The 13,594-nt window shown below is 34.2% G+C and overlaps 1 protein-coding gene across 6 annotated transcripts in view; it reads right to left on the bottom strand.

Annotated features, from left to right (window-relative positions):
• The window catches only part of CADPS2 (calcium dependent secretion activator 2), a 282,332-nt gene that overhangs the window by 70,518 nt on the left and 198,220 nt on the right, over positions 1–13,594 (bottom strand). For all 6 annotated transcript variants that reach the window (XM_021553475.3, XM_021553479.3, XM_077783432.1 and 3 more), the window contains exons 14-16: positions 8,636–8,737; positions 4,463–4,526; positions 2,272–2,395 (exon numbers count right to left, since the gene is read on the bottom strand). In XM_021553475.3, coding sequence (XP_021409150.2) covers positions 2,272–2,395; positions 4,463–4,526; positions 8,636–8,737 — 290 coding nt within the window. The remainder of the gene's footprint in view (positions 1–2,271; positions 2,396–4,462; positions 4,527–8,635; positions 8,738–13,594) is intronic.

The following is a 13,594-nucleotide window of genomic DNA, read 5'->3' as shown; positions in this document are numbered from 1 at the left end:
GCCCTATATAGTCTTTATTTTAAGCTCAGGCACTGAACTTACATCTATATTTTGCATGGGAAGTTCATAATCATATATGAGAATATTGTTTGTATTAGAACCTTCTTTGTATCTCTACTTTTTAGGTATTTGCTATTGTTGTATATAACTGATATGATCTTGTAATATTTACACTTTAACTGACTAATATGATATTCATTAAAGAAATAGTCAAAGGAGAAAAATCTCCAAAAGATAGGCCAGCCACATTTGAGGACATCAGTAGTATTACAAAGCTAAGGACTCTATGTTTTCTGTATGCAATTTGAGGAGTAAGCATTCAGTGAAACACTAACATAAATTACTTTCAAGAGAAGAATGTAACTTCAGTGCACAGATACAATAATGTTCCTATATACCTAAAGAAGCAGAATGAAACCTATTGCTGAAAAATATTGCATTTATATTGGTACAAAAGTAGGATGTTTGTAATGACCAGAGTATCGAAAGATATCAATACAGGTCTCATTGCCATTGAAATCCAGTGCACTGAATTTTCTGATGTTATGATGCAAGAGTCCTTCACTTTCCACAGTACTTTATTCTCAGAACAGTACTTCAACTATTTCTCTTTAAATATGCAATGATGTGTTGTGCTTTGAGTTTACAACTACATGAGTGTAAAACTACTTAAATAAATCTAGTTTCATTCCAACCAAAAGGTAGTAAATCCAAAAAAGAAAACTGCAAGTTGAAATATGGGAGTTAGTTTCATGTGCTGTTCCAGCTTACTCAGTGTTAACAGCGTGAATAGCTCAAAGTGCAAACTTTGCTACTTCAGGGGAAGTCCCACAATTCTCTAGGATACAGTAAAAAAATCTTGGGAAAAAATTTATTTACATCATGGCAAAAAACTTTCCAATCCATTTTATTATCAGTGTGTTCAGGTATCTTTTGCAAGCCTTTTTCATATTATAAGAACGTTTCTATTTTTATACTCATTGTTTCAACAGGTTTGATACACGACTTAAATACTGAACATTAACATTTTCCTTTATGAATTCAGAAATATAAAAATAAGAAAAACATTTTTTTTTCCTTTTCATTTTACAGAATAGATTTAATATCCATCCTTTTCTTCTTAAACACAACATGATATCATAATTAATTATGATAAACTGGTTACTAGGATGGTTTCATGTTGTTACTTCCATGATATAATACTGGTTGCTATAGTGATGAGATGGATCTTTTGTTAATCACTTGTGAGATCGGTTAACTCATGTTTTTCAGAGAATTTGAGCAGATATAAAAATGGGAAAAAAGTTGGCTTTATCATATTGCTAAATATTTGAGGCTTCTTCAATTTGCTCCTAAGCTAGCTCTGTTTCTATGGTGTATTTTTAGAAATATATGCTATTAAAAATTAATAAGCATAAAATTTGTATTTTTTAAAAAAACAGAATTAATCCTACAATATTTTCCTGGAATTAACTCTAGCACCAAAAATCCAGTGCACACAGCTTTCTGTTCTTGAATACATTTGGACAGGAGTATCTCTAGCTTTTTGTACTTTCTGGAGAATAAAAGTCTGTCTTGACAAGGCATTTAACTGTTATGACTTCCTTTTTGTTCTACATAAGGTTTACAAATAATAAATGACATTGTGCATCCCGGACATTTTTTAAGCAAAATTTTAGTTAATTTCATGATGTACTTTACAGAACATACCAAATTTTCAGAAAAACTCCTGATTATCTTCAAACTTAGTGTTTTGTCCTCTTAATTCATTCAATCAGGATGTAATTAAGGTTTTAATAATCAGATTATTATTATACAACTGATAACAGAGCAGCAAAAATAAATAGCATTTATCTATTTGTCTGCCTTATAAATACTTCAGAAAAGAATATATACACAATTTTCAAATTTCAAGGCAGTGACACTGCTGTTAAGGAAAGAATTTCCTGTCAGTAATCACTAGAAATAGCTAGAGAAATAAAAAATAACCCATAAACAACCTCTTAAATTTATGAAGAACTCAAAAGTAAGAACAAAGGGGAACTTAAATTAGGAAGTCCTTGTCTTTCATTCAAACAGGGTCCCAGGAGGCATATTAAAGCAATGAATAGGAAAAAGCTCCACAGTTCACCAGCTGAGATTTTAATGAGACATTTCCCCTTGCTGTGGAAGGGGTTTGTTCTGGAAAGGGAAAAGGCTGCTCATGGAATATGCAGTTAATAGGCATTGTTGGCTTTTACAGCCACTTTGGCAGTTGATTGCTGTACTAACCTTCTATTTTGGCATATTCTGTAAGTCGAGTGTAATTGATCAAGGCAGCCTTCTCCAGACATTTTCTAACCACTTTCTTCACCTCTTCTGCTGGTATAGGAGTGGCAATATCTTTCATTAAAACCTGTGTCAGAGACAATTATACCACTTCATTATAATTATTAACCAAACCCCACAGGAAAAGGATAAAAGAATCCTGAAGTTACTACAGATGCGATAATGATTAAAGGCAGAAGTCAAAAAGGAACTATTCCAGCTGGTGGATCTTCATCTTTGAAGATTTCTCTTCAGCCCTGATTTGACTGCCTGTACAGTATTGATCCCTCCTGTTTGCCAACTTGCAACATGCCAGTCAGTCTTTGGGTGACATCGAGACCAGTAGAACAAGAGCATTCCATGGATGGCCTGGATCATGGTTACCACTAAAGATGTGGTTGTGGAAATTGGCTTGGTTCTCACCCATGGAAAAGCTTCCACCATTGCAGAACCATGGATTCTTCAACAGGGTAAAATTATTCAAATTCAACATGCCCTTGCAAAAAAATGTTGTCTATATAGTGGCCAGGGAAAACATTGAACTTCCAGCAGATCATTTTATTGTGGACAAGTAGAAGAACAGTCTATGTAAATGTTTTCAAAACATATAAGTTGTTACCTCATCTATTGCACCTATTGAGGTAAACCAAGAATCCTTACCCCTTTATATGAATGCCGCATAATAAACTCTGGATTACTATGTTAAAAAAATGTTGATAATTCACTTGCATTTTTATTTTAATTCTGCAATCCATTAACTTTCAACAAAACTCAAACATGTTTTTATGATATTTTCATGTAAGTAATAAAATTTCAGATAACTCAAAACCTTAAAAAAAAAATGCTTCTCAAGTGGATTCCCAGACAAGCTACATCCTTATATATCTAAAAGTTACTGTTAAAAGGAGGGAGCAAGAGATGCAGTCTAGAAAGGATGTGGTAGAAAAGAAACAGGTTTAGCAACAGTGAAGCTATTAGGAAGACATTGCTGTGAAGCAGACTTCTAGAATACCTGCATATATGACTTCTCTAGCTGTGTTTACTTGCTTTTTTAATCAATAATTTCTGGTTATCAACAAGTGAATTCACAGTATTCAAAATCTTTTGTTCTTAGTCTTGTTTTTTCTTCAAATTTTACAAAGACAGGTAAAATAAGATGGTTCTAACCTATTCTGCGTTCACAAAGGTAGGAAAGCACATTTATTCCCAGTCAAGACTGACAGTGGTGCTGCTTGAACACCAGTTAGAGCACCATTACCATTTGCAACAGTAGGAAAGGGGACAGGAAATGGATATTTCAAAAAGCTCAAAGCAGCACTACACTACACAGCACTACAATCACTGAGATGGTAAGTGAAATAAAACATACACCTAGACTCCCTAGGGGTTTTCTGAACATGGCAGAGGTTTTCTAAGACAGAAACGTTATACATGAAGTGTTCTGCACTGCAGAATAACTAATATTTGCCAGGACCAAACCTCTCAGATTTTGGCAAAGCAACACAGCCTGGGAACTAAACTTTTTTTGAATTCATACCCTCATCAGACTCCTACTGATACAATTCCTTTGGACTCTCTGCTGGAATTTAAAATCCTTTTTCCACAGAGATGACTGAGATGCTTTTATCATGATGAGGTATTCTCCTTTCCAGTCAGTACAAGAGGATTTGCTGGGCAGGAGCTTACATTTATAGGTGCCCATGTCAGATTTGCTGTGTATAGCTTTTGCTTCTTAAATTGATTCGGATAAGGCATTTATGGAGTATTATTTGAATTATAGAGAAGGTTTTTAATATTACATATGAGTATAGACAGGAACAGCAGCACAGAAGGCATAAACAGCAGGAAATGGGGGGCTGTAGAGTAGACTTGTACCACTTTAGGGGTAATGCTAGGTAAATGTTAAATATAAAAGGAACAGAGTCACTGACTAGAATTCAGTGGCTTGAAGTGAAATTCCAGTAAATAAGTTCTGCAGAAAACAGCTGTTTGCCTCTGTGGAAGACAATGAGAGAAAAACAAAACCAACCATCATTCCAGTCAGCAGTTCAAACCAGCAGTAAAATACCTGAGAAGACATGAATCTGCTTTCAAGAGCTGAATGCAAAAGAAAAATGCAGGCTCAGCAGAACTTAAAATATGTTCTCAAACTTACCCTTTCAAGTAATGAAAGTGTGGCTTTTAAAGCTCCTTCAGGACGTCCAAAAGGGAAACAGTATCTTAAAAAGTAAAAATAATTTAAAAAAGGAAAAAAAGGAGAAAGAAAAAATAATAAGAGGAACATAAAATTGTCAGAATTAAAAAAGCTGCTTTATTGATTTACTTTAAGATGTATCTGCATACAACTTGCATTATGTTAGCAGAAGACCCCCATAACTGAAGTACTAATAAAAGCAAAAAGCCTCTTCACTAGTCTGCCATGGAGTACATACATACAGCAGCAGTATCAGCCTACCAGCATTTTAGGCCTAAGTGCAGAAAAAACACTAAAAAGCAGAAAGCATCACTTCCAAATTATCAGTTATGAAGGATATGTAAAGGTCTCTGATGACTTTAAATGTCATCTTCCTGGAAAGAGGTACTATTTCTCATGTAGCCATGACAGCTACTGGACCTATGAAGCAGCATTCTATAAATTGTATTTTATTTTAAAATTGGATTAAGACAAGGATAAAATGTCAGATATTTTAATTTCTGAAGATATGAATGCTGGTAGATATTCTGTGTTTTTTCTATTATATTAAAAATACCTTGGAAAAGCACTTATCTTAAATTTTATCAGCTACAACTCAAACCATACCCACTCCTAAAATCATGTAAATTAAAAAGTGATTGCATTCATAGCTTTATTTTTTATTTTTGTCTGTTGAATGATGCAATACAGCAGGTCAATGAGAATACAATGCTCAGGCAACTTTAACCTCTCTTAATCCTGTCTATGAAATCTTACTGGGATATCCCCAATTGGAAAAAGGATTTTTTGCTTTGCTGAGATTACTTTTTCTTATTATTACTCACTAAGAATGGTAGCCTCCTATTCTAATGTTTTCTAGTAGTCAAATATTTTCTAATGATAAAAGGATTCAGACCAGTGAATTTTATATTTACATTTTAGTCAGCCAAAATAAAATGAGGTCAAAACAGGATTTCCTGCAGCAAGAATTCCAGTATTTACTTTTATATCTGTTAAGACTCTAGAGATAAAATTCACACAGCCAGGTAACAGGTTAAAGTCCAAGAATTTCATGATAGCTGTCTCAGAAATGTTGTCTCTTCCACATTTGATGCCTGAGAGGCTGGCAGAGATCAGAAGTCTCAGTGGGCATACAAGGTGACAGAGAGGAAAGGTGTAAGTACCTAAAGAACTACTTTAGATGACAGCCACTAGCATAGGATGGGCTGACTGCATGTTAATCATAATGGAACCAGGCTGAAAGCACTGAAAATGAAAATGAAAAAGGCCATAGGGAAGTATTAAAACTGGAAGGTGCAGGCCAGTTGGCAGGCAAGGGAGAGCATCTTTTTCAGATGGGTGTGACCAAGTCACTTAAGTGGACACAGTAAATGTTCAGAGCTGCTCTGAGAAGGCAGGAAGAGACATGGACTCTTCAATTAAACTGTCCATGACAGCTGACCAGTGCACATGACATTAAGCAATGGAGAGAGGGCAAAGCTTAGAATAAATATCAACATATTGCAGAGAAAAAAAAAATGGTGATGGTCCTTGAAAGTCTGTACCACTGAGCCCCTAGTTAGAAGAATTAGTGTGATTACAAAAAGTTAAGTGAGATTAGAGGAGGTGAAAATTCAAGATTTCAACTCTAGACATATACATTTGACTGATATCTCATTAGGACAAGGTATAATGATAATATTTTGGGACACAGGTTTGAATTTCTTCCTTGAACTGCTAATTTAAGACCCACAAAAAATGTATTCTGGATTCAGTCTCAAATGTGAAGAGAACATAGTTTGAGAGGTCCAGAGCAGAAGAGGTGCTCTGTAGTAATAATCATAAGACAATAAAATTTAATAATGTAGCAAAAGAGAACAGGCCAAAATATTCAGTACACGTACATTTAGTACATGTATATACAATTTTAAGAAAGGAATCTATGAAAGAAATTAAGAACTTGAAAAACAAAAGCAAAAGTTACGTTCAAAAAAAGCAAGAAACCTACAAGCAGCCTGAGGTAAAATTCAAAAAAGTAGGAGCCAAATGCATGCCACAATGAAGAAACCAAAGTGGTAACAAACAATCTGACACCCTCTCTGTGATTCCATGAGGAAGATAAAGAGGATACCATAGAGATTGTGGCATTTAAAAATAACAAAATTTATTTGAGCATGGAGGGCATGAAAGTCTCTGAAATCTCTAGGAAATGTAACAAATAAGCAGCATGGATGCCCAAACTGACAGTAGAAAGGACAGTGGAAACAAGAAATCAGCCTGGGAGATGGTGGGACTACCTGATGATAGGGAATACAGGGCATTCAAGGACAGTAAGGCTAAAGAGAGAAAATCAGTAAATACTCTGCATAAATCCTCTCTGTTTATGTATTTTTTCCAAATATTCTGCATTTCACAGTTATTATAACAATTTTGAAGAACTGAAATATGGAGTTGTTTTAATACCGTGTTTTCATAAGAAAGCAATCTGACAGCCAAAGTTATTCTTTGTGAACCGACAGCGGTGATCCTTATATATGTCTTGAGTCAAGGTTTTATTTAAAATATTATTTCCAATGCTTTGTCAGGATGTCCTACATTGTGACTTTACGTCATTTATAAAATCAGATTCTAAGGCACTATCTTTTTTCCTTCTTCCAGTATTATGCCAGTATCCTCGTTTAAATCCAGACATTTAATCTATTATTTCATTTTATTTCTAATATTTGTTCACAGTAAGAAATAGTAATCACTCCTCACCTGACAGAGCCCAGTTTCTCTGTATTGATTAAATAGGATTTTAAGGCAAACCTTAGAGTCTCCTGAAGGAATGAAGTAATTCATGTTTGAATGACACATTTAATTGCTCTCAAGGAGGCATTTCTAATGCTGTTTAAATTTGCTTGAAATCCACCAAGACTGAGGCAGAAAGGTTCTGTGGTCACTACTGCGGCCCAAGTTCATCAATATAACTCTAATGTGTAAGTGAGCGGACATGATGGGGATTTTTATTTGTTCCAACACAAGAGATCATTTAGACTTCATTAGACATTTCGACTTATTTAAACTTTAGACTAGTTTTGTAATTAGTCTCATGCATGTGAAGGCCTGAAGGTAGGGAGCACTCTGTATCATTTCTCTTGCAAGAGTTCTTTGTTCCCGAGGAAGGGAGAAAGTGGAAAGAAAAGTGTTGTTTTTCCCTGAAAGGAATACTCTCCAAGGAGAACCTCAGCTCTCTTTAGTTTAATATGGATATGAAGTCCCAAGTGAAGGCAACTATGTCCTCTATGCTCAAAAAAATCCCCCATGTCCTATGATGCTACTGAATACCAGAGATTTATCTCATCAAACCGGAGAAGCATTCAACAAACTCATAGTCAACCTTGCCAAACAAAAGTTCTGTTTCACAAAGAATTATTTAAACTGTGGAACTGGCTGTTATGATGTGATACAGAGACAAAAAAATTATATAAATACAGTCTAAGAGGATCAGATTGACAGAATAGCAACAGATAGGTTGGCTCAGTGTGACAAGTAACAGGCTTGGTGGTCTATCTGCAGTTTTTATAGTAAGTTTCATAAACCATCAATTGCTACAAAATAGAAGGAAATCCCACATTTCCTCTGTGTCTCATACTCCTTCTCTAAACACTTTCTCCTGGCTTTGACAGTCCCTAATACGACAAACTCCTTATTGAGCATGATGATCCTTAACTTAAGAAAGATAAGTATATCATGAAACCAAGAAAATTACATTAAACATGAAGAAAAGTTTTAGTTGCCATCTATTAAAGATGTTCTCTACTCATATGATTTTCTTGATCTATAGTAATCCAAAAATAGTTATGGCACAGTCACCTTAATTCAGACGATTTTCTTGGTTAGACTTATACAAAGCTTGGACTTTGAAAAAATCAACAAAATCAAGGCCTGTATTCTTACATAATCTTTTCTATCATATTATCAACTCACATATTACATAAGTAAATTTAGAGTACAACCACTTGTGTAAATAAATTATTCCATATTTAAGCTATTTATTTCTTTGCAAGCAGACTATTTTATTTTCACTCCACTTGTTCAAGACCAAAATACAACACCATTAGAAAATTCTTCCAGAAAAAAATGTAGCATTCATTGAATAAATTATACACTCACCTGAAATGGCTTATTTGGTTTTCCAAAAGGGAGGAAAGTCTGTCCTTAATCTCCTCAAACCTTTCCTTCTCTTCCACAGATACTGTCCCAATTCCATCTGGCCTGTAATATTAAATGTTTAATAATCATTGATATCTCTTCATACTGATTTGTCTTTGGACAATGATCTTTTTATTTCTAAAGTTTTCATTTAACATGAGTGTTAACTCCCCTTTCCTCTTTCTCATTGCCTCAAAGGATAAGCAGTTACTTGTAAATATAGTTAAAGAACAGCCTGCAACTGGACAAAGAATTTAAGTTTTGAGTTGAACTTTTGCATTCAAATCCTAAGTTCCTCCATCATCTCTATATGAACAAAAGTTAACATATAATTCTCTTAACCACTTTGAAAAGATGATATATTTTTTCAATTAGTACTATTGTCACAGTAGAGAGGTCTACTAAAATCTTGTTAAATTTAATCTCCTTGAATCTTCTGTTTTTCTAGAGGCATAATATAGCTAAAAGTGATTTTAAGGTAAAGGTGGGAGAGAAACTACAGCAAGAAAAGCCACAGCAGGCAACACCTAGGAATCCTGCATAGTGAGGTTAGAGTTTGATTCCCTATCCTATACTGACAAATAGTATAATGTAATCAAGACTTCCATATAGGTGCAGCATTAAAGATGCAACTGAAAAGTATTTAAAAACAAAAGCACTGGCATTTTTGAAATATCAAATTTAAGTCACAATATTTAAAAATGAGCTTATATTTAGTATATTAAATATACACTTTGTCTAAAGTCTTAGCCTAAAAGTGTTACTAATGTACTTATATTAAAAATATGACAAAAGTAAAAAATAAAATTAAATACACAGTTCCCAAATATTATTTTTACCATGCAGTCACAACTTCCTCACTCACAGCATACTTTAAAAAGAAATGTCTGAAATGTTCCTGTTACTTTCTTAACTTCTAGCTCCAAGGCCTCACCTGAGTTTCTGAACCTGACACTACATGTGGCTCTGCCCTGTATCTTCTCCAGAGCCTCCAAAATTACCTTAGTGTTTCTATAACTGAGAAAATCGTAGTAAAATGAGATAAAGAAAGACAACATTCTCTTTTGTGGAACATTCTAAATGTTCCAAGAATCATTCTAGGATTCTATGAGCATCTTTTTCCTAAATTGTTTCTTTAACTTTCTGCACTATACTTAAACCTACTTAAACCTGCTACTAGGTCATGACATAAACAATTCTCTGACTGTTTAAATCCCTTATATTTGTGACCTGTCAAGTCAAGGTGGAAAGAATGCCAAATTTCCTTAAATTATTGTGAAGACAACAATAAAAAATCAGATATGGTGGGGATGGGAGTAGTGAGGCACATCAATACACCATTGTATAAATTTGATGTGAAAGAGCAAAAAACTTATCTTCTCTCTTTTGATGGATGCCAGGATACTTTACCTCAGCCTTCTGACAAATAGAATGAGCTCAAATTTAAGTAAATTGCACTGTCTGATTTCATTGTCAGGAGAGATTGCGCTCTGGACTGATAAAGTGAATAGTTCTGTCATATTAAGCCTCACTGAGGCATGTCATATATATGTCAGGAAAGACCTAGGGGTCCAGATAACAGTAAGTGAAAAAGGTGAGCCAGTAGGATGTCATATCTGTCATCCTGCACTAAGGCTGGGATCACTATGTACCAGGGACCTGTCATTTCACTGAGTCGGTTTTCATAAGGAACCTTATTGACAACAACTCAAATTTTCGAAACTGCTAAATATATGTTTGCATAGAAGCAGATGTCCCAGAAGGAGTATACAAAAAGGTTTTGTAAAATGACCACCAATAGCATTGAAAAAACATGCTTTCAGAAAATAGCATGAAGTCTAAACCACAAGTTCTTCTCTTATTCTTCTAAACTTTATTGCAACAATAATATAAAATTGCAACAAAGACCTGAGACCTATCATGCTGATGATACTTTTTCTACTTTGGGGAACAAATATCTATTAGTGATTAGAAAAGAATCCATGGAAAAAAAGGAACTGTTTCTGAGATAAGCTGAAATATTAAAAATAGATAAATACTTCAATACTTCAACTCATTTAATCTTCTGGATATTTTTCCTTTATTTTCTTTGAAGATTGAATAAAATAAATACCACTGTTTTGATCTGATTATTTTGATTTATGATTACTGTGGCTGCAAGGAAAATCAGACTCACACAGACATTTAGTTTTCAAAGGTTTAGGCCATCCATAAACTATGCCAGAAATATTTTGCAATTAAAAGCAACCATAAATGTGTTGTTCCTACTGTCTCAAATGCTATGGAGTTGATATTTTTCAATTCAAAACCAGTACTAAGCTTTGATATTGCAGCCTGGGAACTCACTTACAAGAACTCAGCCAAGAACTGTCTTAAAAAGAGTTTTCAATTTAACATCATTTTCTCAAGAAGGTAATGGAGAGTGAATTTTCATTTCCTCCACACTCTTTTTCCTCCTTATTGTTCACAAAATATTTCGAATTAGAGAACTAGGTGAAACAGTGAACATTCAAAACCTGAGTAACCTTCTCTCTCACTTCTATTAGTTTACCATTTTTTGAGAACTCTGTCAATTGGATTTGGATTGGCTTGTCTTATCTGCTTAGATCACAGTCTAACTGGCACAGATATAATGTTGTCTCTGGTCACAAGTCAATTGTTAAATTCACTCAGACTTAAATATCAAAAGAGATTTGAAATAAATATCCCATTAACTAGTAAATTAAAGTGGAAAGTAGCTGTTTAACAATTAACCACTTAAATAATGAACCAAAAGTAAAAGTTGACCAGAATTTTAAAACTTATTTTTTACTGCAAAAATCTTGCAAGATTGTTGTCCTGACAGCAGTTGCTCTAAAGAAGCTGAGTGATAAGGCAGTGGATTTTGGTTTTCCTGTTGCAATGGACTGTTTTTCCTCACATTATATAATCCTTTAAGGCTTGGAGTATCATCTAGAATGATTTTGATCTCTAGAGGTCTTAAAACCTGCAATAATTTGCAGAGGTCCCTTGATGTATTGTAGGATTAAGATTATTGTGAAGACCCACAGCAGGTAAGATAAGACTGTATTCCAGTTCCAACAGGAGTTAGATATGGACATTGGATCGGCCGTGGATTGTTTCCAGCCCTCAACTTTGGAAACAGCTTCTCCTAGTGGCCTCTCAAGGAGAGAATTGTTACTTTAAGCAAGGCTGATTTATTAAGACAGCCTTGGAAATACTAACTGAACATGCCTGAGCTTCTTCCCCTGGAACATCATTGGTATTGGTGCTTTTTTTTGCATTTTTACATATTTTAAAAATTATAAAAGTATTTTCAATTTGCTTTCCTCATTAAAAACATAGCCCATCACTTTGGTGTGTCATGAAAAAAAAAAAAGTATGAGGACAGTAATGTACAGATTGATATTCTAACATACACACAGATATGAGCAGTAAGGCTGACCAAAAAGAATTTGCCATCTTGCCAGAGCAAGATGAGAAATTATTATGAAAAACAAAATAAAAAACCTAATACTTCAGCTAAAGTCTTTTAAGACATTTCTGTAATAAACTACACTTCAAGGACATTGAAATAGCAAAACTAAGCTTAAAAGGCATCCTTTCTTCTAGAAACAAATTGTTTTAGAAGACTTCAGTGATTTCTGAAAGCACTTGTTTTTATATCCAGCAGGATGTACAATCAAATGAAAGAACAGTGACAAGTTTCAAATTAGCAAGATAAAAGTTTGACTGCTTGTTTCTTAGAAAACCAAAGATTAAATTTTTTAGATTTTGATGTAGAATTTTATTATCTGTTTACAGGACTTTATATTAAAGCACTTAAATATCCAAATTTTCCTTTAAAATCCAACTGTATTAAGGCTTTCGCAGAGTCCATGGTTTATGCTACAGGAATGTGAGAATGATGATTTCCACTATCAGCTTATAGAGAACTACAGAGCAGACCTCTTTTAACCACAGAAAATGAAGACAGTGCATTATTTCATGACATTCAAATACAGCTTTAGCCAGCAGACACTTAAGACTGAGCATTTTCTTGTTTATATTAACTATCCTTCGATTATTCTGGCATAAAACTGGCACAATAGAGCCTTCTGCTGTACACAGTTCTCAGGCTGCTCCGACATCTGCTTACAGGTCATGCACTTTTTTCACAACAGAATGAAAATTACCAGTTCTGAAGATCACTAAAAGAGATTTAAGATCATAAACTGGGTTGATTTTAATAATCTTTTATGCAGTTATATTTTTTACTAAAAAGCAAAGGAAGTATTAATATAATGTCATTTTACCCAATGTATAAGGTTATATAAAGGCAGTAATTAATTGAAATTAATAACAAAATATTGTATAATGTTTAGGGATGGTAAGCCTTCCTCTGTGCTCCATATACCTTTAACATGATCAGTTTCCAAAACAGAAGGATGAACTGGATGATGCAACATGCTTGACACAGGGCCTAGTGAAAAATTTCTATTCTCAATGTTGCCCAACAAGCCTCAGAAAAAAGGGAAGATTATATTCACTTGGAAGAAGAGTGATAACTTTTTATTTTGAGAGAATACTGCTTCTCCTTTAGCAGCACAAACTCACGTAGCATATCAATCCTAAAAGGTCATTTTCTCATTCCATTGTTCTGGGCAAATAGTGAGTGATAATATATGACTTCTGAACAAAAACATCGGTTTAAGAATGAGAAATCCACTCTCACCATTTTCGTTATAAATGATTGATAGAAAAATGAATCGAACTACAAAAACAATAGACTCTTGTTACATCTCTAGATGTATCAAACACGAGAGAGAATAGTAGACTGATGTTACACACTTCCCTAAAGATCCACCCTGTAAGAGAACTCAAGCTCCTTTCTCCAGCTATTGGACAGCCTTGGAACAGATCAAGGATTAAAGCAGAAGG

This window comes from Lonchura striata, chromosome 5, assembly GCF_046129695.1.
Source record: "Lonchura striata isolate bLonStr1 chromosome 5, bLonStr1.mat, whole genome shotgun sequence".
Taxonomy (NCBI): domain Eukaryota; kingdom Metazoa; phylum Chordata; class Aves; order Passeriformes; family Estrildidae; genus Lonchura; species Lonchura striata.
This window is presented reverse-complemented; position numbering and strand designations above follow the sequence as displayed.